General features: G+C 34.4%; 1 protein-coding gene across 1 annotated transcript; it reads left to right on the top strand.

Annotated features, from left to right (window-relative positions):
- Positions 1–21,087: 21,087 nt before the first annotated feature.
- On the top strand, positions 21,088–26,397 carry LOC306852475 (F-box/LRR-repeat protein 15-like). The gene is made up of 5 exons (XM_079389338.1): positions 21,088–21,251; positions 22,077–22,236; positions 22,948–23,450; positions 23,870–24,093; positions 24,259–26,397. Exons 1-4 carry the CDS (start codon positions 21,169–21,171, stop codon positions 24,057–24,059), a joined length of 936 nt encoding a protein of 311 aa, XP_079245464.1. The 5' UTR covers positions 21,088–21,168; the 3' UTR covers positions 24,060–24,093; positions 24,259–26,397.
- Positions 26,398–27,047: the final 650 nt, after the last annotated feature.

Here is a 27,047-nt window from a genome sequence, read left to right as displayed (position 1 = left end):
CATCATTTCTCCAGTCTTCAGTGCCACATGATCTTCAGAAATCATTCTAATATACTGATTTACTGCTCAAGAAACATTTCTGATTATCATCAATGTTGAAAACAGCTGTGCCGCTTCATATTTTTGTGAAAACTGTGATACATTTATTTATTTCAGGATTGTTTGATGAATATGAAGTTAAAAAGAACAGCAATTATTTGAAATAGTTTTTTTGTAACATTATAAATGTCTTTACAGGCACTTTCGATAGTTGCTGAATAAAATTATGAATTTATTTTTCTTACTGACCTCTTGTATGGTAGTTTATTACCTGTAAGCAATACATAATTACAAGGTCGCTCATTCGATAAGAATTTATAGATGAACTATCTGTAATATATATGACTTTAAAATCATCAAAACTATACATTTATTGGTTTGTTTAGCTAGTTAAGTGTATTTAGCAATATTGTGCAATCGATAAAATACACTGTCAGTGAGAAAAATAGAACAGACATCAATCTATTTGGAAAGAGAGACAATTCTAACGCCCCCTTGATGAGCATGAAATGGCTCCACCTGAAGATGAACTGTGGCTGGAACAAAAGCGTGTGAGTCCCAGAGGGGCGTCCCGTTCAGGCAGCTGTGTGACAGTAAACCTGATGTGTTGCTGATCAGCTGCCGCTATCAGCATATGTGCGCCATTTCTACAGAGTGAAAGGGGTCTGGGGCTCAACCTGAGGTTATTGATCCTTCACCAGTTCATTTCAACTTAATTGTGCTTGAAATGAGGTGTGCACACACGCAAACACACACACACTAATCCACGTGCGCACGCACACACACACACACACACATGCATCTACCTGCAAAAGAATCCTTGATGGATGGATGGATTGTTTTTTTTGGAATTTTCAACAGTTTTTTTGGGGTTTTTTTTATCTGTTCATTCAGTAATTCAGTACAAACACACAGAAATGTGTGGAGCCATTACATACTCACATGAAAATGAATGCAGTTATGCCAAAAAACAAACAAACCAACAACTATTCACAGAAGCCATTCACACAATCCAGTCATTTTATTTCCTTATTAGATGTTCGGCATTATGTCTGAGCTTCGGTTTTCCAAATAAACCCTCCAAAATGCCCAAAAAGTACCATAGAAGTGGAACGTGTGGAACTGTTACAGTGAATAATTTATTCTATATGGAAACTGTATATTTTGTGCTTTTGATCAAAGCTTCGTATATGGATTCAACCTTGAAAATATAATGGTGTAAATCACTATTTTCATTTATATGTATGAAAAATAGAAGCTTGGACATTCTGTCAACCATCTAATTTTGTGTTCACCAGAAGAAATACAGGGTTGGAATAACAAGATGGTAAGTAAATGATAGCCTTGTTACTAAATATAAAATTGAATTAGTACTCGACAGTAAAATGTAACTATAAAATAATAAAAATCAAAAGTAAAAAATAGATTTCGGAAACTGAAATAAAGCTGCAATAAAATAAAATCTTAAATTAGAAAGGTTAAATTAGACACTAAACGATAAGTGAAATATTAAAACTTAATCAAGAATAATAATTATTAAATTTAAAGCTGTATATAAACACTTAAAATTACTATTACTTTTCCATTATTAAAAACTAATAAAAATGATAAAAGCACACAAAATTATTAAAACTAAAATTAAAACTATATAATTAAAACAAAATTTCCCATTTTGTGTTTCAAAGTAGTCATATGGATTTGGAATTTCATCAGCAAAGCAGATTAGTGCTGATGTGAATAAATACAGTTTCTTTTGATCAGAAAAAATATTATTTAAGATGTTTCTTTATGAATATGATGTATGTATGGTGGCCGAGAGAGCTCAACGTGCTGCAAATAGAAAAAAAAACACCTGCAAATTAAGAAAACAACTTTGTCAATTTTACAACAAACAGGCTGCAATTGCTCACAACACAACCAAAGAAAAAAGTGCACTGCAAATAAAATTCTTTATTTGGTTGTGTTGTGAGCATTTGCAGCACCTGCTGTCAAACTGATGAAGATGTTTTCTTGATTTGCAGGTGCTTTTTCTATTTGCATGTGTTTTCTGAAGTTGCAGCATGTTGAGCTCTCTCAGCCACCATATGTATGGCCCCACTAACCAAGCATACCAATTTTACATGCCAGAGGCCACATGCACTGCAATAACAGACATAAATAAGTCAAATCGTGTAATAGGGAAATGTTAACACGCACTTACACACAGGAGGGGAAAGATTTAATTTGCATGGCAGATTAGGGGCCTTGTGGTGAGTCAGTCCCGCAGGCCGTCCTCTGAACTAATAGGATCTAGTCTCCTAAAATCTGTTAAAACAACTGAGTAAAACCAAATACGATCTCACAACGTTTAACTGGAACCCACTGTGTCTCTGGAGAGAGAAACACACACACACACATGGTAATGCCTGAGGCACACACACACACTACTAGATAAATGTGAGAAAAGAGGATGGAAAGACAGAAAAAAAGGGAAGACACACAAGACTGATTAACTACCAGACAAAGGTCACATTTCAATATTTTGAACATTTGTCACATTTCTGATCCAGTTTGACAGGACAAAGTCAAACTCATGTATATTTACAAGACTAGAGATTGTGTGCTTTATTGTTATTGGTTTATTTTAGAGATTGCATGCGTAAAATACTATGTTCATATCTATGTCAAATAAAATATACTTTGGTCCCAAAATGTATTTAGACATTTAAGAACTTACAAATATGTCATTGCATTGGGCTTGTGGTGTTTTCTGTAATGCTCACATAACCAATAAGAAAAAGCATTTTTAAACTTTAACAAAATGGAAAAATGAAAATAATGACTTTTTTCAAACAGGTTTCTAAAGCCAGCCCCTCCCCCATTGCCATTGGTCAGATAAACAGATAGCCCCACCCCAAACACGCCACATGACATTTAACACACTCATAGTTGTTTTTGCACATTAAAAAAAGATTAATAAAATTCATTTTAACAAAGAAAAAATTACAAGCTTCACATTTAAATAGAATGTGTATACTAACAAGTGAAAAATATCATTTATTATTTAAATACATACAGTACATACATACATACATAATATCATATGAGTTGTTTTCTTAATTTTTAATCTTTGCAGTGACCAGTAATTTAACACACACACACACACACACACACACACACACACATGTTGGTTTTTGTGGTTTATGGGGACTCTCCATAGGCGTAATGGTTTTTATACTGAACAAACTGTGTGTGCTATTGCCCTACACCAACCCTACACCTAAACTTAGCCCTCACAGGAGACTTTGTGCTTTTTTAGATTTTCAAAAAAACACCATTTAGTATGTTTTTAAGCCTTTTGAATTACGGGGACATAGGCAGTGTCCTCATAAACCACCTTCATATTGTAATACCTCTGTCATACCCATGTCATTATACAAATTTGTGTCCTCATAAACCACATAAACATGCACACACACACACACACACACACAGTAGATGACTGGGATTTAATTTGTAAAAACACCTTCCTCTGAAACTCCACAGCGGGAAGTAATTAGCGAGTTTTCTTTAGCTAGCTGCTATTGCTGCAGGATCTCTGTGGGGCCTCCTTTTCAAAAGCAACCAAAAAATCCCTTTTAGAGGATTTAGCCATTTATGTAACTCTCCAATTATCAAAGTTGTCTGACCAGCCTGTGTTTATATGACTCATAAAGATCTGGCACAGAGAAAAGAATAACACCAGCCTCCCCTCATAACACACACACACACACACACACACACACACACCAAACTGCTTTATGCACCATTGCGTTGCTTTTGTGGTAGTAGAGAAAGCTAAAAATGTTAGGAAAGGCCAGACTAACAAAGCTTCAAAAACAAAGAAGCAGAGACAGAAAGGAAAGGAGAGGATAATAGAAAATCTTTCAATTAAAAACTTTTAAAACTGAATTTTAAGTTTATTCATGAATCTTGACTTTCTCCCCTCCAACATACAACTATATATACAGTTATGGTCAATCACTGTTATATGGACTGCTACATTTCTAATTTTGTGTTTCACAGAAAAATAACATTTACATGGAATGACATGAGGGTGATTAATTTGTATTAACTGTCTTGTGATAAAATGCCTGTATTTGTGTAAAAAAATTGTGTTTGTGCATGTGTGTGTGTGTGTGTGTGTGTGTGTGTAACACCTGATCCACCTGCTATGACTTTCGACGAACGCCAGACATTCAGCAGTTCCCCACAGAGACACGAGTGTGTGTGTGTGTGTGTGTTTCTCTACCTGTTTCTGGGTGGTCTAAGATCTCAACTTCTTTGTGTTGTGTAGACTTCAGAGTCTCTAAAGCTGAATATAAGGGGTTCTCCATTACCTGTGAGATATATGAGGAACAAATCTCCCTCCATCTCTCTTCCTTCCTATTTTCATCTCTCTCTCTCTCTCTCTCTCTCTCTCTCTCTTTTAAATTTAGTTTAGTTTAGTTTATTTGTTGCAGGGCCAATGCACATTAATGAACATGACTGTAAAACACGTCTTCACAAATTATGCTTAAAACTTTGTTGGAATTAATTTTTGTATTTAAATTGCAAAGTTTTCATTAGATTTTATCAGATATTTGGATATTGTTGGATCTGTGACCAATTTCTTAGCATCCAATGAATGCATAAATGTAAACGTATAAAAAAAATCAACATTTTAACAAAATCAAAAAATTATTGGAGAACAATAATTTTTTTAATTTACAATGTAAAATGTACTAACAATGCCTACGTTATTTCAACGTAAACACTACACTTCTTTTCAGCTGACCTTAAATTAAATAAATGTTGTACAGAATTTTTCTTCTTAAATTGAATGTTAATTGTTTTTTAACAGAAAATTCAATGTACAGTTTAATGCAAATCACAACTATTAAAATACTTAAAAATGTATTGAAAGGTTAATGTAACTTATGCATGAGAATAAATAAATAAATAAATAAATCCACCTACATTCTAAATGTAACAGGAACACAAAATTAGTAAACACATTCTATATTATATATATAATATTCTTATAAATAAATAAACAAACCCATTTATTTATTTAAATTATTATTACATTTAACGTTACTAAATATGAAATATTAATAATGATAAAATATTATTAAATATTACCATAAATGAACCAGGGGAAGTGTCTTGTTGGGTGATCTGTACTCATCCTGGGGAAAGCATGTCCTCCACTGGCCACTGTGTGAACTGCATCCTCCTCATATGTGGATCACATTCATGTGCTTCTTGTTCTGTTTATATGTGCAAACAAAACAGATTAAAGTGTTAAAGGAAGTTTGTCGTGTCTCAGATCACTGGGATGTTTTACACAGGAACCCAAAGGCCTCAGCTGGAGCCGAATGGAGCCATATGGCCGCATCCCGGTACAGATCAAATCAGCTGGTGTAGCCGCGTGTGTGTGTGTGTGTGTGTGTGTGTTGTGCGCTCAAACCCTCCTCCAGCCTGAGTCTTTCATATAAAGGATGAATAGGCCCTCTTTTCTGAAGGGCCGCTTCCTGAGAGCCGTTTAGTGTTTTTAATGACTCCTCTGAGTGACACAAACAGGGCGAGTGTTAAATCTCCTCTCGCTCGCTGTTTGAGAGTAAGCCTGTTTGCTTGACTCCTCTCAGCTTGTCGTTGGGATTTTCAGCAGGACGTTTCACTGCTAATCCGCTGACATGAGTGGATTCGCTTTGTGTCCTCAAGACAACAAAATATTTAAAGCTGGAGTCACAAAACCCATTCAGAATGAAAAAAAAAAAACCTAAACTGACAACAGAAGCCAAAGACCACAGTGAGAGGGAAATATGTGCTTTTAAACAGCCTCATAGCCGGGATTCCTCACACAGCATGACGTCTTCTGTTTTCACCAACACAATGATCCCTGTCAGACTCATTTAAGAGCCAGGTAGATCTTTTATCGGACACCTGTCTGCCTGCGCACACACATTTAATTAAGACACAAGTTATAAAGGACTTACTTTTGTACTTTGAAACCTGTGCAGCAAATCACGACATAATGAGTTTTAATGAAACTGTTCACAAATCAGAGCATCTGATGACATAAAAAAATGTGAATTGTTTTAGTAAATTGGTTTATTTAAACAAATCGGGTAACACTTTACAATAAGGTCCTTTCAGTGTATAAATACAGCTGTTCATGTAATAATAATAATAATAATAATATTAACATATAGGGCCAACCTTTGATTTTTTTTCTTAGTAAATGTTGACATTACGATTAACTAAGATTTAATAAATGCTTTAGAATAATTTTTTCATTAGTTCATGTTGACTAATGTTAGCAAACTGATTCTTTAGAAGAGCTGATTGACTGGAAAGAGTCATGATTCCTTTCTGTTCTTCATCGGTTCTGCAGGTTAATGAAGCCTGGCGTGTTCAGCTCAACACGGACACGGTCATGTGACTTTCCACACGGACACCTCAGTCGAGCTCAAAACTCACCTCTGAGGGAACTTCATAACTCACATGTCGAGCTCAGCATTTAACATTAGTGATTGGTTAATTCAAGATATTCAAGAGCTATATAACCATATTTGTTTTGCTCGACAGGGTCTTTATACTAACTTTATACTAATACAAAATCAAGTGAAATGCTGCAGTTCATATGTTTTTGACTTAGTGATATAATTTATAATATAATATTTTATATGGTGAAAATATATCTTTTCAAGTTCAATTCCACCATAATATTTGGGAGGCATACTGTATTTGTGCCATATGAACACTGCTTTAATTGTAAAATAAAATAAAATCATTAAAATAAAATAATAAATATTTTAATCTCTGCATATATATATATATATATATATGTATATTTTTTAAATAGCAATAATGTCTTTTGTTTTCTGTTTTGTCTAAAGACTGGAGACTCTTGTACACATTATTTGTACATATAACAAAAAATGCCTTTAACATAAATACATACATCCATTTACATAAAAAGTTGCTTCTCCAACATTAATTTCTCCACCACGTTTTCCAACCATAAATAAATACAGAAATATAATTCCGGAAATAACATCATCAACTGAGGACATACAAGTAAAATTCAGTGAACCTTAAATAACAAGAAATGTACAGTATCACGGTATTGCTGTGAGAATATGCATACACACACATCATGAATGTTTGACTCAATCACACACTCACACACTCACACACACACACACACACACACACACACACACTGCTGAGGACAGATGCTTTGGCAGTTGTTGACAGAATTCAGTCGTGTCTGTGTGATTACTGGACTATCACGCTGTACACGCATCACTGTGTATGAATTAATGAGAGAGACTGCCGCCACAGAGACTGTGTGTGTGTGTATGTGTGTCACGTCAGTCATATGTGCACAATTTACCCATAACAAAGTTATTTATATTAAACCACACAGCTCAGATTATTCAGATGAGGTGAACTGGGCAGATTGTGAAGGCAGTGAGTGAAGCATGTAGGTGTGTTTGTTAAACTGCTGGCCCTAATTAAACCAGCATTAATCTGTCATTAACCTGAAGATCAGAATCATTAGCCTTCATAGTTCACATGCACACAAACACACATGCAAAATCACAATAGCCCAGTGCTTTTGTAACACCACCGAGATACTGTCATAGTTTTCATTAATATTTTGCATTCGTTTTTATATTAATATAGAAATTTATAATTTATATAGCTTTCATTGTAGTAATTTTGTTGTCTCTTTTTGTCAGTTTTTTACATTTCTACATATTATTATTATTATTATTATTATTTCAGGTTTAGTTTTAGTACATCAAGTTACACTAAATGAAAGTGATTAATGTTGCTTTGGCAAAAAGTTTACACACACAGACACACACATACACACACACACACATATATATATATATATATATATATATATATACAGTGCCGTGAAAAGGTTTTTGACCCCTTTCAAATTTTAATATTACACAAGAAAATGCAAGTAAATACAAAATGCAGTTTTTAAATGATGATTTCATTTATTAATGGAAAAAAGCTTTCCAAACCTACCTGACACTACGTGAAAAATGAATTGCCCCCTCCTGTTAAATCATGAAACTGTGATTAACCACATTATTTTAGAAAGCTGAATTAAATTTCACTAGCCACACCCAGGCCTGATTACTGCCTGACCTGTTGAATCAAGAAATCACTGAAGGAGAACCTATCTGACAAAGTGAAGCATGCTTAAAGAGCAACACATCATGCCGCGATCTAAAGAAATTCAAGAACAGATGAGAAACAAAATAGCTGACGTGTCAGTCTGGAAAGGGTTATAAAGCCATTTCTAAGGCTTTGGGGCTCCAGCAAACCATTAACCATTATTAGCAGAGCCATTATCCACAAATGGAGAAAACTTGGAACAGTGGTGAACCTTTCCAGGAGTGACCGGCCTACCAAAATTACTCCAAGAGTGCAACGACTGCTCATCCAGGAGGTTATAAAAGAACTGCAGGCTTCACTTACCTCAATTAAGGTCAGTGTTCATGATTCAACAATAAGAAAGAGACTGGGCAAAAATGGCATCCATGGGAGAGTTCCAAGACAAAAGCCACTGCTGACCAAAAAGAACACAAAGGTTCATCTCACATTTGCCAAAAAATATCTTGATTATCCCCAAGACTTTTGGGCAAATATTCTGTGGACTGATGTAACAAAAGTTGAACTTTTTGGAAGGTGTGTGTCCCATTACATCTGGAGTAAACACAGCATTTCATAAAACATACAATCATACCAACAGTCAAACATGGTGGTGGTAGTGTGATGGTCTGGGGGGCTTCAGGACCTTGATGACTTGCCATAATTGATGGAAACATGAATTCTGCACTCTATCAGAAAATCCTGAAGGAGAATGTCCGGCTGTCAGTTTGTGAGCTCAAGCTCAAGCGCACTTGGGTTATGCAGCAGGACAATGATCCCAAACACACCAGCAAGTCCACCTCTGAATGGCTCAAGAAAAATAAAATTAAGGTTTTGGAGTGGCCAAGTCAAAGTTTGGACTTAAATCCAATTGAGATGCTGTGGCATGACCTTAAACAGTCCATTCATGCTTGAAAACCCTCCAATGCGGCTGAATTCAAGCAATTCTGCAAAGAAGAGTGGGACAAAATTCCTCCACAGCGATGTGAAAGACTCAATGCCAGTTATCGCAAACACTTGATTGCAGTTGTTGCTGCAAAGGTGGCAAAACCAGTAATTAGATTTAGGGGACAATTACTTTTTCACGTAGTGTCAGGCAGGTTTGGACAGCTTTATTACCTTAATAAATGAAATCATTATTTCAAAACTGCATTTTTCAATTACTCGGGTTACCTTTGTGTAATATTAAAATTTGTTTGATCATCTGAATCTTTTAAGTGACAAATATGCAAAAAAAAACAAACAAAAAAAACAGGAAGGGGGCAAAAACCTTTTCACAGCAATATATATGTAAACAGACACTATTTTACTTGTATTTTACTGGAGTCGAAAGTGTGACAAGTCTCCTGCTTTCTTTTATTTTAGAAAAAACTAAATATGAGAAATCCCAGTGGAGCCTGCTGCTGACCTTTGGCCTTTGCTTGTTGGAGGACACAAGTTCACATCAGAGCAGAATGAGACTAAAAAATAAAAGTTGAGTGAACTTGTGCTCAGATCACCAAAAAAAAAAAAAAAAATGCATCTGTTGGTAGAAAAATCTGAGACACTGAAGCGAATCTATATTTGACTTATTACTGTGCAGGACAAACAATATTAAATAGACATACTAAAGGGATCTCAGCTGTGATGTTTCCTGTGGGTGTTTGCATTTCATATTTACTTCTTTTTACTTTTCATTGACTGATGTATTTATCAATCACACTTCATGTTCCCTTAAATGCACTGAATGTGATTTTTCAGAGGCTGTGCTGGAATCACATGTGCTCTGGCTGATCTCATTGATTCCCACTATATGAAAACACTCTGTTTTAAGCGTGTCTGATGCCTGAGGGCTCTTGTTCACACACTTCTAAATGTCAAAATGTTTTGTGCTACTGAACTGCTCTCAAGTGCCATTTACCCAGGAGCCCAAAAGAGAGCGAGAGAGAGAGAGAGAGAGAGAGAGAGAGATGTCATATGAACAACACTAATCTACTTTACAGGAGAAAAGAAAAAAACTAAAACTTTGGAATAGTTTATGAACTGAAGATTTTTTTTTTTTTTTTTACCTAAATTTAGTTTAATTTATTTAGTGTTTATTTATTTAATGATTGATTAAAATATATATATATATAAAAATATTTAAATAAAAATGTTTTTATTTTACTCTTTGAAAATGTATTTGTCTGATTTAATTATTAGGTGCCTGGTGGAAAATAATTAACTGGCCTGCCTTAGAGAAAATAACTCAGATTAAATTATTATTGAACAGATGAACTACGATTAATTAGTTCAAAAATAATACATAAATAATTTCACTCATAAATAAGTATGCATTGTCATTACTGTGTTGCACTTTTTTTTTTGTCAAGTTTCCCTGATTGCATTAGTATTTAATTAAATTATAAAGTCTTGTAGGATTTAGGTCAGATGTGTTTTTGCAAAATAAGATATTGATTTTGATTAAACTAACATACCAAGAACACAAAGGTCTGAAATGCAACTTGCATTCTGAATGTTTGCATCCAAAAAAATAAAGAAAAATCATAAAGTCATGTGACAGTAGTAGATATAATTTTGCAAATTAAACTATTTTCTCTTTTCTGTCTAGATTCTGATGATTTTGCTGAAAGATTAAACACACCAATGAATCTCACAAAACCTGTCAAAAATATATTATATATTTTTTGACAAAATCGTAAGGAAAGAAATTATTTCTAAAAAAAAAATGCTTAAAGAATTAAAGTAATATTTTTAAAAAATGAAACATATTTTGTTTTGTGACATTATTTTCATGAAAGCTAATAATTTTTACCCTCAGTTCTCATTAGCATCATGCAAAAAATCATATTATGTGCTAAAAAATTATATTTGTATGTTTACAATTAATGTATATAATAAAAATATATATTATTATTACATATTATTAAAATGTACATGCATTACTGAATATTATTTTATATATTTAATATTATTTAAATGAAAAAAGAACATTGTAATGTTTACATAAGATAAATAAAAGAAAGAAGTTAAACCAAACTTTATAAAATTATAAAATGCATTACAGTAGCAACAACAACAACAAAAAAGGGTAACACTTTATTTTAAGATGTCCTTGTTACACATGTAGCATGTACTTACTATTATAATAACAATACAATGTGCATAATTACATGCAAGTAATCCTAACCATATAGTAAGTACATGTAGTTAATTAATATTACGCAGTATGTATAATTACACTGTAAAAAGGACACCTTGAAATAAAGTGTAACCAAAAAAATGTATTGTCACGAAAATAAAATTGCAAAAATTGCTTTTTTTATTTTTCTCCTAACATAGGTTTTAGTTTCTTTGTGCAAAATATAATTGTTATAGATTTTTTTTTTTCTGGTGAATTGGGTGAATTATAACCTGACCATGTTTTTGTGAGAAGAAGTTTTAGTAAAAGGTGGTTTAGGACATTTCTTTTGTGTGTTTTAAAGCCTGTTAAAGTCTGTAAACTGACCCCAGACCTGCAAGAATCTCTGCTTAAACAGACCTGCACTGAACACATCATTACACACTTCAGACAGACAAACGAATGCCACTTTAATTAGACAGCACTTGTGTCCCAGCGTCAAGCACTCGCTCAAAACCTCTTTATACCAGAAAGACAAAGCGACACAGAGAAAGAGAGAGCGACAGAGAAGGTCACATGAGGCAAAGTGGACTGCTGTGAGTGCTGTAGATTAAAGAAACCACTTATTTAATGAGAAGGACACTTGCTTGAGTTCCTCTTCATCTTCGGGGCCACAAAGCGCAGGATCGTGTCCAAAAAGAGAAAAGAAAACACATTTTGGGGTGAAAACTAAACATTTAAAAAGCCCATGTGCTCATTCATGCATACTGTAGAATCCTAGATGATTTCTTGCTTGGTTAATCCATATCCGGTGGCCTCGTACACAAAGGCCGACTAATGTTGTCATTAGTTCTGCTTCTATGGTGGGCAAAAGCTGAATCTGAGCGGCATCCGCTCCCCCCCCTGGACCGCAGCGGGTCTGAGCGAGTGCTGTCTGGAGATAAAAACACATCATATGAGCTGAAGACGCTTAGAGGCAGTTAATTAGAAATATGAAAATGGAACAAGCACCTGTGACATTGATCAGTGTGACGGGAGATTTGCTCCTGCACAGTCCTGTGAGCTGCTCAGATTGGATTGGAAATGTTCAACACAACCAGAAGCAAAACTGGGACTCTGTTTGAAGAGCTCTTTGAAGATTTGGATAACAAAAAGGCAAATCTGTGTGTTGTTTCATGGAAAAAAGATATAAAACAAATGATGAAAGTAGTTTAAGACATCTAAAGCTGGAAAAGCAAGTGCAGTATGTAACTTTTCTCTTGTAAATTGTCATTTCATGTTTACGCTGTCTATCTACTCTGATCTCATCTGAATCAGAAACCTACAGCACAATCAGCATAATCCAGTTCACAAACAAATGACTCTTATGAACTGATTCTTTAAAGAATTGTATATCAAAAGACTCACAAACTCAGTTACCAGATTAAATCCTTCCACCTATTTCCATTCATCTTTCCATCAATCCATCCATCCATCTATCTAGCCTATATATTCATCCATTTATCCATACATCCATTCATTAATTTATCCATCCATTTGTCCATCCATCCATCCATCCACCCACCCATCCATCCATCCATCTAAATATCCATCCAAACATCCAACCATCCAAACATCCAAGTTTCCAACTATTCATCCACCTATTCATTCATTCATTCATTCATTCATTCATTCATTCATTCATTCATCGATACATCCATCCATCCATCCATCCATCCATTCATTCATTTATCCATCCATTCATCCATCCATCCATCCATCCACCCATTCATATATCCATCCAAACATCCATCTATATATACATCTATTCATCCACCTATTCATTCATTTATCCATCCATCCATCCATTCATTAATTTATCCATCCATTCATCCTTCTCCCAACCATCCATCCATTAATATATCCATCCAAACATCCAACCATCTATCTATATATCCATCTATTCATCCACCTGTTCATTCATCCATCCATCTATCCATCCATTAATTTATCCATCCATTCATCCTTCTTCCAACCATCCATCCATCCATCTACATATCATCCACCAATTCATATATCCATCCAAACATCCATCTATTCATCCATCTATTCATCCATCCATCCATCCATGTATTCATTAATTTATCCATCCATTCAACCTTCTCCCAACCATCCATCTATCCATCCATCCATTCATATATCCATCCATCCAAACATCCATCTATATATCCATCTATTCATTCATCTATCCATCCATCCATTCATTCATCTATATATGCATCTATTCATCCATCTATTCATTCATCTATCCATCCATCCATTCATTCATTCATCCATTCATCAATCCATCCATCCACATATCCATCCATCCATTCATATATCCATCCAAACATCCATCTATATATCCATCTATTCATTCATTCATTCATTCATTCATCCATCCAACCATTCATTCATCAATCCATCTATCCACTCACTCACTCACTCACTCACTCACTCATTCATTCATTCATTCATTCATTCATTCATTCATCCATCCAACCATTCATTCATCAATCCATCTATCCACTCACTCACTCACTCACTCACTCACTCATTCATTCATTCATTCATTCATCCATCCATCCGTCCGTCCGTCTATCTATCCATCCAAATGGGGTATTTCTCATTTCAGACTCTAATGCTCTATGCAGATGGAAAATCACAGAGAGATTTGAACTGACAGAAGACAAATGACCGCATGACCTGGACATGACAGAGAGAGAGAGAGAGAGAGAAGGGGGATGGTGAGGGAAGATACTCTGGACTCCCTAAAATCTTTTATTTAATTATATTAAATCATTTTTCTAATTATTTTACAAAAAACAATGTGGATGAATTAGATTTCCATCTTGAGTTCATATATTGAGATCTCTGACTTTAGATGCTGACTTTGGTATCTTGGCCAATCTGAGCAAAGTTTGAGACTTTATTTACTTTGTGAAGCTTGACATATGAAAAAAATAAAATAAATCTAATTCCGGATATATGGAACAGTTGATTGAACTTTTAGACAAAATATATATATTTTTTAAATCTTTCAGAAAAGATTGCATATATATATATATATATTTTGTTTGTTTGAGTATCATATTTGATATTGTGGCTCATTTAGTATGATTTCATGAGAAAATGGTGGAAAAAACATCACATTTTTATTCAGAGGCCTATTTTTATGCAATTTGGTGCAGATGCTGATATTTATGATGAAATTCTGATGCTTGTAATGTAAATCAATGAGCTCTTTATAACAGTAGAGCAGATAGTTACATAAAATTATATAAATATCAGTCGTCTCTCTATATCTCCAATAATATGTATTGGTAAGATGATATTTAAATGATCCAAACATACAATGCAATGCAATTCAATGATGACTGAGAGAATAAACATTCCTCAAATACCTGATGATCACATTTGATTAAGATTTACATTTGATCCAGTTCAAAAACAAATGACTCTTATGAACTGATTCTTTAAATAATTGTATGTATCAAAAGACTCACAAACTCAGTTACCAGATTAAATCCTTCCACCTATATCCATCCATCCATTCATGATAATCAAGTAAGACTAAACTGCTTCAATCCAGTAAGTACTTTAATTAAAATCAGTAAATATTTCAAAGCAAATAGCCACGTGAAGCACGAGCTGAAACTGGACATTTGTACAATTAAAGTTGTACAGGTTTTAAAAATGTGTATATCAAACTGAAACAGAAATCTTTATAGGGTTCAAATATATTTTTCTCCTGAAAATTAACACGAGAAAAAAATAGCAAATTAAAAGAAACTGTTAAGATATTAAAGAAATCTTTTTTTTGTAATTTTTCTTCCGTGTTGAGTATTTATGCGTTTCAGGAATCATTTTGCACTCCTAATAAGTATGAAATCCAGCTGATTTTGTCAAAGTTTCTTTCTAAAAAACAAGGCTCACTGAAATTATAAAAACATTAGCAACATTACATTGTGTAAGCTGTGCTTAACAGATGAAATTAAAGGAAAACAAATTAGTCTACACAAACACAGACTGATTAATTTGCACCAAATAAATAATTATATTATTAAATACACCCAGTCGAGAGCTGACAGTCCACATGCACGCCAGATGTTTCTTCTCATCTGACAGGAATCACTCTGTGCTTTCCTTCCCAACAGTCACACACTTGAGTGAAACATGAAAAAAAAACAATTAAACCATTAAATATGACATGGAATAATCAGAAATATGGACGTTTCATGGACCTGTACAAAATGAAAAGTGGCATTGCTACCACATCTCAAATTATGAATTGCATTTTAGGACATTCGGTGGTGAAAACTATATATGGTATTTTTTTTTTTTTTCAAATTCGCAAATAAAAAAGATTTTTGGAGTATGTTTCACAAGAAAATGTGTAGTTTCTCTACTTGAAAATTCCATGTTTATTTCAATGTATTGCTTGGCATTTCTTTATTATTTGTGAAATTTACTATCAATTTCTGAGTGAAAATTGTTTCTACAGCTAATTTTTTCAGTGTGTAAATATTATTTTGCTAAGAACATTTTTGTAAGTACACTGTAAAAATGATATGATCAATAAGTCAGGGCAACACTTTAACACATCAAAATACTTTAACCATTTCTTGTTTTTTAGTTTCTTTTTTCAATTATATGAGATTCAACTAAGTTTTAAAACAAAGCTGAACTTAATTTTCAAGATGAAGTAGGTGGAAATTGATTACGGTGTATTATATGTACAATTAAATATTATTTCCACAACTTTTTGCTTAATTTGACAAAAAACAACAACAACAACAAAATAAAACAGTTTAAGTGCCAAAAATATTCTACTGTATATTCTGAATAAAATAATATCGAATTTGCCCACAATAAATGCTCACACTCTTTGTTGATATTATAATTGTTAAAAATTGCAATTATAATAGTTTAGATGGATTATAATAAATTGCAATTCAGTGTTTGAGACAGAATTGCAAAAAAAAAAAATACAAAAAAAAAAAATATATATATATAAGGCATTTAAAATTTTGAAAAGCAAAAAAAAAATAAAAAAATTAGCCATGGTAAAAGTTTCCTCAAGTTTTGTAATATAACCTTAATTCCTTTATTTAAGAAAATAGAAAAGAAAGAATAGAAAGAAATGAACAAATCCGATTATTTTATGCTAATAAAAAGCAAGTGGAGTCCAAATATCATCTTTATGGGTCGACTGCATTATGTTTCCAGCTAAAGATCAGTCGTGATTGATCCGTGATTTGCACAAGTGCCATGTTATTGACAGGAAGACGGACTGCGAGCGTGTGACCACGGCAGGGCAGACGGAGCCTGTACTCCATCACCCAGAAGAAATTGCTTGCTGGGATATAACAATAACAGCATGTTATTTTTATCCTGAGTGTAGATCAATGGTAATGTAAAGAGGAGCATGGATGATGGATGAACTTCACTGGGTTTTTAGCTCTGCCAGAGACTTGCCTTTACAGGACCCTTCAGTTTCTGCTACAAGACTCTTTTAATATGTGAAACGTGCACATCTACAAATGAACCTGCAGAGCAAATCATTGCAAAACAGTATTTAGATGTCTCAATGTCATTATATCAAAGTCCCTTACGCAAAGAAAATATATTTTCTTAACAATCTATGTATTAAATTATTTGTTATGAATACAGATTTTCATATATTTAAAAATAAAATATGTGATGATATATTTACTTATATATTGCAATGGAAGTGATTTTATATTGAATGATATCTTTCATAATGAAATGTGTGTGCTTAATGTTTCTTTTCTGTGTTAAAACAAGCAGCATTGGCAGCTGTGGATTCATAAATCAGGTGTGAGGATTGATCATTGGCTCTGGTGTGTGTGTGTGTGTGTGTGTGTGTGTGTGTGTGTGTTGATGATACAGTGAGGAGCAGAGCTGATGTCCAGGACATAAATCTGTCTCCCATCGCTGGAACTCAGGCAGATAAATGAAGCCTGCTATTGTGGTCACAACAGCTGCTCTGATGGCTTGATAACAGTCTTCCTGACATGTTTTATTTACTACCCGAGATGACAAGCAACACACAAACTGATAACTGCTAGCAAATTAGATATTTGCAAAGACATTTTAATAAGAAGTGAATTTGGGACATGAGGTCATCTATAGCACAGAAAATAATTTCAATTTATCCCTCAATTTGTCAACATTTTGATAAAGAAAAAGACTTAATAAATGGTCTAATACATACTGTTTTGAATATACGGGATTTATGTTTAATGTAATAATGAATATAAGTGCTTTAAATTTTGCTTTTTAATATGTGCAGCACTTTCATTTTTCATTTGTACTGATATGATAAACAAATCAAAATTATTATTTGTGGTAATACATGTTTTAAATGTAAAAAAAAAATTGAGAAATTAATTATAGCATATGGAATTATAGCCTAAGGTCATTTGATTTATGTACACCAGTTATTGTTTGTGATTTTACCGCTTTTACTGTGTTATTATAATATCATTTATAGTTTTTGTCAATGTTTTGCATTAGATTTTAGTTTTATATTTTATGTTTTCAATTTAATTGTAGTAAATTTGTTAGTTTTTGGATGTTTTATATTTTATTTTATGTTATTTTATTATTTATTCGTTTTAGTTTATTTTGTTTGAGTTGCTAAATGAAACTAAATGAAAATTAGAAGTGTTGCCTTGGTAACTATAGTGGAAATATATAATATAATGTGTATGGTTTTATTTTTAGTTAAGTATAACAACCCTGTTTTATTGCACATCTTTAGTCTATAATCTTCCATATTCTCACTAAACACACAGTTTAGCCCTAATGAACCACTGTCAGCTTATAAAGGCAGAAATGATGACAGCGCACAAGTTTAGGCCCAATATTCAGAGCTGTCTGACCTGCATGATGGCATATGAAGCAATCACAGCCGTTTCAGTTCAATTGAGATATTTCACCAAAGAGAACAATTACATTTAATGCAGTTCCACACATTTCCCTGCCAGAAACATGCAAATGCTCCTGTAGTGACAGCAGAAACATCTAAAACATGTGCTTTAGTGAGCGGCTCATTATAAGCGGCTCAAATCGACAGTCAGATGCAATTAAGAAAGCAGGAAATCAGGCGTCTGTCTCTGCGGAGACCAGCGGCCCGAGCAAAGGCCACAAAGCAGATTTCATGCTTCACATGTAGTATGAATTCTCCAGTGTGTAATCACACATACGTAACTATATTTTACAGTCTATAATTATGAGAATGACTGTATTCTACACACCTGCTGCAGATTTACTTCTAACTACCAATATAAATGCTATTAGATTATCTGTTCTGTTTTGAGAAGCACATCTCTATTGTTTGTTAAACTGTTTAAAAGCAGTGGTCTGACCTCTGTACAACGCTGACATCTAGTGGAGAATACATGACATGACCTCACAATGGGATTACATCTCTTAAAGGAAAAGTTCACCTAAATTTTTTTTTTTTTTTAAATCATTTATTCTTTTCCTTTTCTTATTTGTTTAGAATTCAGATTCTATTTAATCAGTCTGGCTGATTTAATACTTGAAAATACTGCAGAAAACATTAATGATCCTAAATTAAACATTCATGAGTGAAATTCTCATTTTTTTGTGCAGAATTCAGATCCAATTTAATTATACTGGCTGTATATATATATATATATATATATATATAAGCAACTTTATGAGTACGTCAACATTCTACCAACCCTAACTTTAACCTAAACCTACTAATACTAGTTTACATGAGAGTTGCAAAGTTGCATAGAGTCAATAGACAAAGGGGACATCAAAATAAAATGTAATAAACATTGCTTTTTTTTCTTCTTTTTTTTTTCTGTTGAAATTATTAACTAGCTCACATAAAAATCAATATTAGCCTCACAGGGAACAAATAACACTTCACACCTGACCACTTACAAGATGTACTGTAGTAAGATACTGTGCAGATCTTAAATAATGTCAAGATATATAGTCCATTATCAGTGTAAAAGTAGATTTAATATGGTGTTCATTGTGTTATAAATAATCATAATCTTAAAAGTTATATGTACAAATGTGTAAGCATTATAATGTATTAAAATAGACAATATAACATATTATAAGGTTGTTTATAATGCATTCATTATAATGCCTTAAGAATACCCTTATAATGTATTATAAATATGGGCTTCATAGAAAGTGTTACCGTAATTTATTTTTTTGACATTTTGGACTGCACTGATTTATAAAGTGTAAATGTTTTAAACGTTTGTAAATAGCTGTTTTTATACAGTCTATGATAGATACACTGTAAAAAGTGAACAGTTGGATCAACTTTAAAAACTTTTTTTTAAATACTTCAATTGGTAACACCTAAAAAAAATGCTTGTTTTTTTTTTCAACTTAACTTATTACAAATAAAGGTAATAAATTAAGTAGATTTTTTTTTTATTAGATGTTACCAATTGAAGTATTTTTTTAAGTTGATCCAAGTGTTCACTTTTTACAGTGTAATTAGAACACATCTCCTAACCTCCTAATCCACAATGTAATATATTTAAAACATAGTTTAAATAACCTTTTTTTTATTTAATACTAATAATAATCAATTATCAATTTTGTGTAAATTAATGGTGAATAAACTAGCATTTTATCTAGTGGTTTTTAAAAGGAATACTTCATATAAAAATAGTAATAAAGACTAATTGTTTTGGCCTAATGTCGTCACTTAAAATTTCTGGACACCATTAACTTGCATAGCATTGACCTACAGAGCTGAGAAATTCTTCTTGAAATGTTTGTACATGTTCAACAAGAGAATAAAGTCATGCATATCTTGGATGGCATGGGGAGAATGTTTTAAATTCGGTTTAACCCTAATGCTCATTGTGCTTCTTGTGTACCCACCAGGTTATGTTGGGAAGGACAAGCGAGGCGAGCTCCGTGGGATTTACTCAGAAGCAATGCATGCTGGGATTGTGCAGTGTCCACTGCATGCAAGTCTATTGTGCTGAATGAATAATTGTACATGATTTGAGTCAACAGAAATAAAATCATTTACCCACCCTGAGATTTCAGATTAATACATTGATTTGTGGAACATGTTCTGAAGAACATTAGTCTGTCATGTGTTGTAATTTGATTTTAAAAAAATATGAAAACTAAAAATGTGCTGTACAGGCAAATGGTAACTACATTTTCTTAACAGTACTCAACATTTTCTTTATGTATCACACATTTACCTCCAAAGTGCAATTGCATCTCACTTTAATGTTCCGTAAAAGGCTACTGTAGAAGAATTGTAGAAGTAAAATGTAATAACCAGAAATATGATTAAATTACTACAGTTAAAGGACTTAAAATGACACCATCACGAAGCATGGTAAAAGGTGTAAAGACATGATTTCAATTTTGACAGTGAATGGTATTGAATACAAATACTAATGACAAAACTAAGAATAAGACAATTTCATTGTTAACAGTGAAATTGGACAAACACAATGACAAAACTATGAATTCCAGTTTAAACTACTATGAAAATGTGTTATATTTATGTCATTCTAAACTACCATGACATCCTGTCTACTTGCAGTATAAGCTCCTCCCACTTGCTGTTCTCAAACTCCTCCTACTTGCTGTTCTTGGCGTAAGCTCCTCCCACTTGCAGGTCTCCGGGCTGCAGCTATCACTACATGAATGATGCTGTATAACAGCACCGCTTCTGCTTCCAGGTGGTTAGATGGCAGCAGTGAGTCACAGTCGTATTATTGAATCCGTAGCAGCAGAACCCAGATGATCCGGTGAGCTGTTTATCAATCATGATAAATAATGTGCGCGGATCAGAGGACAGTATCAGCATGGATCAAAAACCTGAAGAGCGCACGCAAAGCCAAAGCCACAGGTATATTTCATAAAGAGAGATTTAAGTTTTTAAGTTTCCCTTGACTTGCTTGCACATAAACAGACGTTTGCATTCAGAGATGCATCCAGAAATGCATGCAGCAGCAGTAAAACATGAGGTGTTTTATTCTTCTATCTGTACTGTCCATATAAACACTGAGACAGTGGGTGCGTTTGCATGTTAAAACTAGTTGTCATGTTTATAGCAGTATAAGGCAGTCGCTTGTATTCATGCATGTAATAGTTCACCCAAAAATGCTGAATTTACTCACCCTCAGATCACACAAGATGTAGATGAGTTTGTTTCTTCATCAGATTTGGAGGAATGTAGTATTCCATCACCTGCTCAGCAATGGATGCTCTGCAGTGAATGGGTGCCGTCAGAATGAGAGTCCAAACAGCTGATAAAAAACGTCTTTAAACTCCTGGACACTTCCTCCAGTGAAAAAGTCCATCTCATGTCCATCTCATGAGAGAAAAAGTCTCTCACATTAAAATCCACCCACATATTTGTTTTGGCTTGTAAATAGTGCTTGATCTGTGCAGATTTCTCTCCTGAATCAAACAAGAAATGTTTTTTTTTTTTTCAACGGAGGAAGCGCTATTATGGATTATGGACTCAAACATAAGTTGAAATGCCTTAATGATTTCTTTTTTACAGACATGCAGCTTTTCCCTTCTCCGGATGTTAACTGATGGACTGGAATGCTGTGGATTATTGTGATGTTTTTATCAGCTGTTTGGACTCTCATTCTGACGGCACCCATTCACTGCAGAGGATCCATTGCTGAGCAGATTTGTGATTGAGGTGTGTGTTTTGTGACAGATGTCAGCTGTTGGACCTGCCGTGGGAGGATGTGTTAGTTACACATGTGTTCTGCTACCTGCCGCTGCGTCACCTGGTCAGCTTACAGTGCGTCAGCAAGTGCTTTCGTTCTCTCATCCAGGTGTATCTGGCCAACTGCCGTAAGTTTGACCCTGCACAGGTGAGGGAACACACTTTTGTATATATAGCATTTAACTTTCAGATGAAATACTCAAGTGTTCTTGCTGTGTAGAAGTCAGTTTGACAGACCTCTCAAACAACATATATTTGTATTAGAGATGCACCATACTACCATTCAAACGTTTAGGGTCAGTAAATGTCTTAATGTTTTTAAGAAGTCTCTGTTTACCAAAGCTGCATTATTTGATCAAGGATACAGTAAAAATTGTAATATTGTGAAATATCGTTAGGAATTAAATGTTTTCTATTTGAATATATTTTTAAATGTAATTTATTCCTGTGATGTTTTGCTGTGAATTATAAATTATACAGTTACTAAATAAAAAATGTATTTCTTTCAAAACAAACAAAAAAAAAGTATATCTGCTTTAATATCAAAATATCAAAATAATTAGGTTTGCGAGTATTGGCCAGAATTTTAATATTGCTGTTATGCTGTATACCTAATTTGTATATATTTGAAATTTGTGGAAATAACAATTAGAATATAACATACAATTACATGATATGATATGATATGATATGATATGATATGATAATAATTGTGACCTTATTAAAAAAATATATTAATTTTTTATTTATTTTTTTAACTACTGTAGTTTTACATTGTACCAGCATTTCAGATCCAAGGCTGCTGGAATATCGGGCAAATATTCTCTATTTCATCAATCTTGCATGCTGTTCTCCTCAGACAGGGCCTCACATTCCTAAAGAAGCCTTTTGCTCAATGCTTCACCACAACCAAGTTCTCCACCACCTCTGTGTCAGCAACTGCTCCGATTGGATCACGGACAAAGAGCTGCTGCCGGTCATTGGTCAGAACCAGCACCTGCTGCGCGTGGACATGCGCAGCTGCGTTCACCTGAGCCGTCACGCGCTAGTGGCCGTGTCTCTGAGCTGCCCGCGGCTGCAGCACCTGGGCCTGGCGCACTGCGAGTGGGTGGACAGTCTGGCGCTGCGCAGCCTGGCCGATCACTGCTCGGACCTGCGCTCGCTGGACGTCACCGCCTGCAGACAGCTGAAGGACGATGCCATGTGCTACCTGGCGGGGAAGTGTCCGGCGCTGCGCTCGCTCTCTGTGGCTGTTAATGCCAACATCACGGACACCACGGTGGAGGAGGTGGCCAAAAAGTGCAGAGAGCTGGAGAGGCTGGACCTCACGGGGTGCCTGCGAGTGAGAAACGAAGCGATTAGGTGCGCCGTGTGTTTGTGGATAAAACACAGCCAGTTTTAAAACTCATACAGTATCTGATTAGGCCCTAGTTGCAATTCAGGAATAAAATATATATTATAGATAGATTTATGTGACAATGATTTTATTTCACAGTACAACTGTAAAATTACAACACTAAGATTTATGGCTGTATTAATTTCTTAATTTTCAAATGTGCCATCAAGACTTTATTTTAGCAGAAAAGCACAAAAAGGGTTTAAAGCTTCTCTTTAGTTGACAAGTCCATTTATAAACACTCATTACTACAAATTTGGGAAGATGTTTGGTGCATGTTGCACGTTATAAGCACCCAAACTCCGAGTGCTTGTAGAGATTCATGTGGAGCAGCATTTCCTGCAAATCAAGCTTTTTAATAATAGTTTTGTTTATCTGTGTTCAGGACGTTAGCAGAATACTGCCCCAAACTGCAATCTCTCAAGGTGAACCACTGTCACAACGTAACCGAGTCCAGTCTGGGCGTCCTGCGCCGGCGTAACGTGGAGATCGATGTGGAGCCTCCCCTGCAGAGGGCGCTAGTGCTGCTGCAGGACGTCGTGGGCTTCGCTCCCTTCATTAACCTGCAGATTTAGCACAACATCTGGACCGTTCTGGAGTCCAGAAGAGGTGAGGTACCAGATCAGAACTAGCAATGAAATCAAAGCTGACCTATGTTTCTGATCTCCAAAAAACATTTCATATTTCTAATCTTTTATCAAAATGTAGTGCCTCTGGTTAGACTGTTGCTTAAATTAATGGAAGTCTGTGTGAAATGTTGTTTTTGTTTCATAGGTCCTCTCTCATCCACTATCTTACTCTGGAAGGCTGACTTTTGAAACAACACACTTTTACACCAACGCTATGTCACAGAAGACACGGCAACAAATCCACATTTCAAGTGCTTGATTGTTTTAGTGTATTTTATCAATTAAAAAGAAACCTTCAGGCTTTCAGAATGAGGACTCGAGCCAGTCTGGTCTCGTTGTTAATGGTATTTAGGATAATCATTAGAAGAAAGTTGGTGAAAATATATTATTTATTGAAGCAGCTTTCTGTTTTCATGCAGGAACCAAAAGATGTGTCATTTTGCACTCATTAAATACTGAAATATTTGCACTTTTTTCAGTACATCTGAACATTACAGTCCTTCAGATTTACTGGACCATCAGATTTTCTCTCAGCTTCATTAGACAAACCTGTAAACAGGAACGTAGATCTTCCTTGAAATAATCCAGGGAGCAAACAAGTCATGTTTTACAGAAGCACACTGGCATATTCAGAGCTCTGTGTTGGTTTTATTTACATTAGTCTAATAATAGATAAGAATGGTATCATGTTTAGGAACTAAACATTAGAGATTCTTATTTAAATGTGACTTCATATCGATTCATATGCACTTTGAAGCCTTAGTTTGAAAAGGATTGAAGCTGGAAAATCAATATTGGTTCTGATTTACTTCACAGGGTTGCATTGTTTAAATAAGACACATCTTATAGTATATTTAATATTGCTATCAAATGGGCCTTTTTGCTGGTGTTTCTTTAGATGTTGCATTCATAATATTTCATCAAGATCCTAAATTTACAGAACTGAAACATTTATAAAGTGTGGCCAGGTCTGTATGTGGTTAGCTGACAATTTCCTATCAAAATGTGCATATTTTGTATGCTGGAGGACTTTAGGAGCTCTGTCTGTATTATTTTTTTTTCTTGGATAATTATTCAACATTTTAACAATATCCCAATGGTATATGATTTTTGCACATGCACTGTGCTTCAATGTGTTTTGCTTTTGTGCGATTCTGTAAATGTGTGGTTAATTAAGTGCATAAATGTTTTATGCAAATTGCTGAGAAAGTATAAAGTCTTAAGCAATACGATGCTTTGAAATATTATCTGGTCTTACTTGGATCACATGGCATGCTGGATATTTACTCACCCTCAGGTTATTCAATATGTAGATTACTTTGTTTCTTCACAGGAACAGATTTGGCTAAATTTAGCATTATGTCACTTACTCATCAATGGATCCTCTGTGGTAAATGGGTGCCGTCAGAATGAATTTGTTTCTTACAGACACACAGCTTTTCACTTTGAAAGATGTTGACTGATGGACTGGAGTGGTGTGGATTATTGTGATGTTTTTATGGACTCTCATTCTGACGGCACCCATTCACTGCAGAGCATCCATTGCTGAGCAAGTGATAGAATGCTACGTTTTCCAAAAAGTTCCCGTGATGAAACAAACTATTGGAGGGACCGAAGGTGAGTTAATTTTCAGCAAATTTTCACTTTCGGGTGAATTATTTATTTAAAAAGCAGGAAGATTTAACCTTTTACCTCTTAACTACTTCATTCTGTTTAACCAGCAGAGGGCAGTGTTGCCTATGCTTTCATATGAATGAATGGCTTTTATTAATTGCGGTAAAGCATGGGTTTTAAAGTTGAAAACTCTTTCTTTTTATGGTTTTAATGGGTTTGGTTAAATAGTTATGAATACAGAGATGCCAAGGAGTTTGACTGGAAATCCTGCACAGGTTCAAATGCTTCTCCTGGTGCAAGAAAATGAGGTTTACTTTGGATTTGTACACGGAAACCCTGCTTGAATCCTGAAACTCCATGTGCCGAGTCTTTACTAAAAGTAATTTGTACTCGCATGAATAGAAGGAAGGTGGTGTCCTAATGACCTGAATTACAGAATTATTAGTCATAGAGCTTTATTATCCCTGTTGAGCCCTAAAAGTCAAACTGGTTCTGGATTGTGAAACTCTGTGTGTATAGAAGTCAGATTTAATTTATATGTATCTGAAAGGCATCTGCATTTGTTATTCAGCACGTTTCATAAGCAGTGTATGTTAAGACAAATAGAAAATAAAAAGGTTGATTTAAATAAGATTAAGGAAAGAAAATGTATGAATAAAAGTTGACATTGAAATGGTCTAATTGAATTCAGTTATATCATACATGAGTAAATCTTTTGTACAAGTTTCTTTTTTTTCACAAAATCACTTTTTTATTATTATTTCTCTGATCTCCAAAAAAGGAGCAAAAATGTAGTTAAAAGTAGGCTAAATAGGATAACACGCATACAGAAAAAAGTATAACAGCATCCAGCTGTACATACATTTTGTTAGATTTATTTGTGCCTGGATTCTCCTCTAAAAAGGATCTTTCAGGGTTTGTTTATTTCTTTGCAATTCTATGTAGATCAGAAACAAATCACATAGTGTGATAACAGTGGTAAACGTCTCTTTACCCTTTAATTTCAGACTCACTTTATTAAATTGGGATCTCAGCGGTTGTTTGGGGTTTGTTCTTCTGAGATTCGACCTGAAAAACTCGTCACACCTGTCAGTAATTTCAGCACTGCGCATGCGCGCTGCGTCCGCACTAGAACACTGACGCGCTGCCTACTGCATACTAAATAGAATTTTAAGAGCGAGCAGAGAGAATGGAGATTACATGAAACCGGGCGGGGCTTAGCGGACCACACGTTCTCTTATTGGTCAGGGAGTAAATAGTCATAATCAACAATAATTATTTTTACTCGAATTGTAGGGAAAGCTATTAATGTCTTGTTAA

The sequence above is a fragment of the Barbus barbus genome (genome assembly GCF_936440315.1).
Source record: "Barbus barbus genome assembly, chromosome: 32".
NCBI classification, from domain to species: domain Eukaryota; kingdom Metazoa; phylum Chordata; class Actinopteri; order Cypriniformes; family Cyprinidae; genus Barbus; species Barbus barbus.
This window is presented reverse-complemented; position numbering and strand designations above follow the sequence as displayed.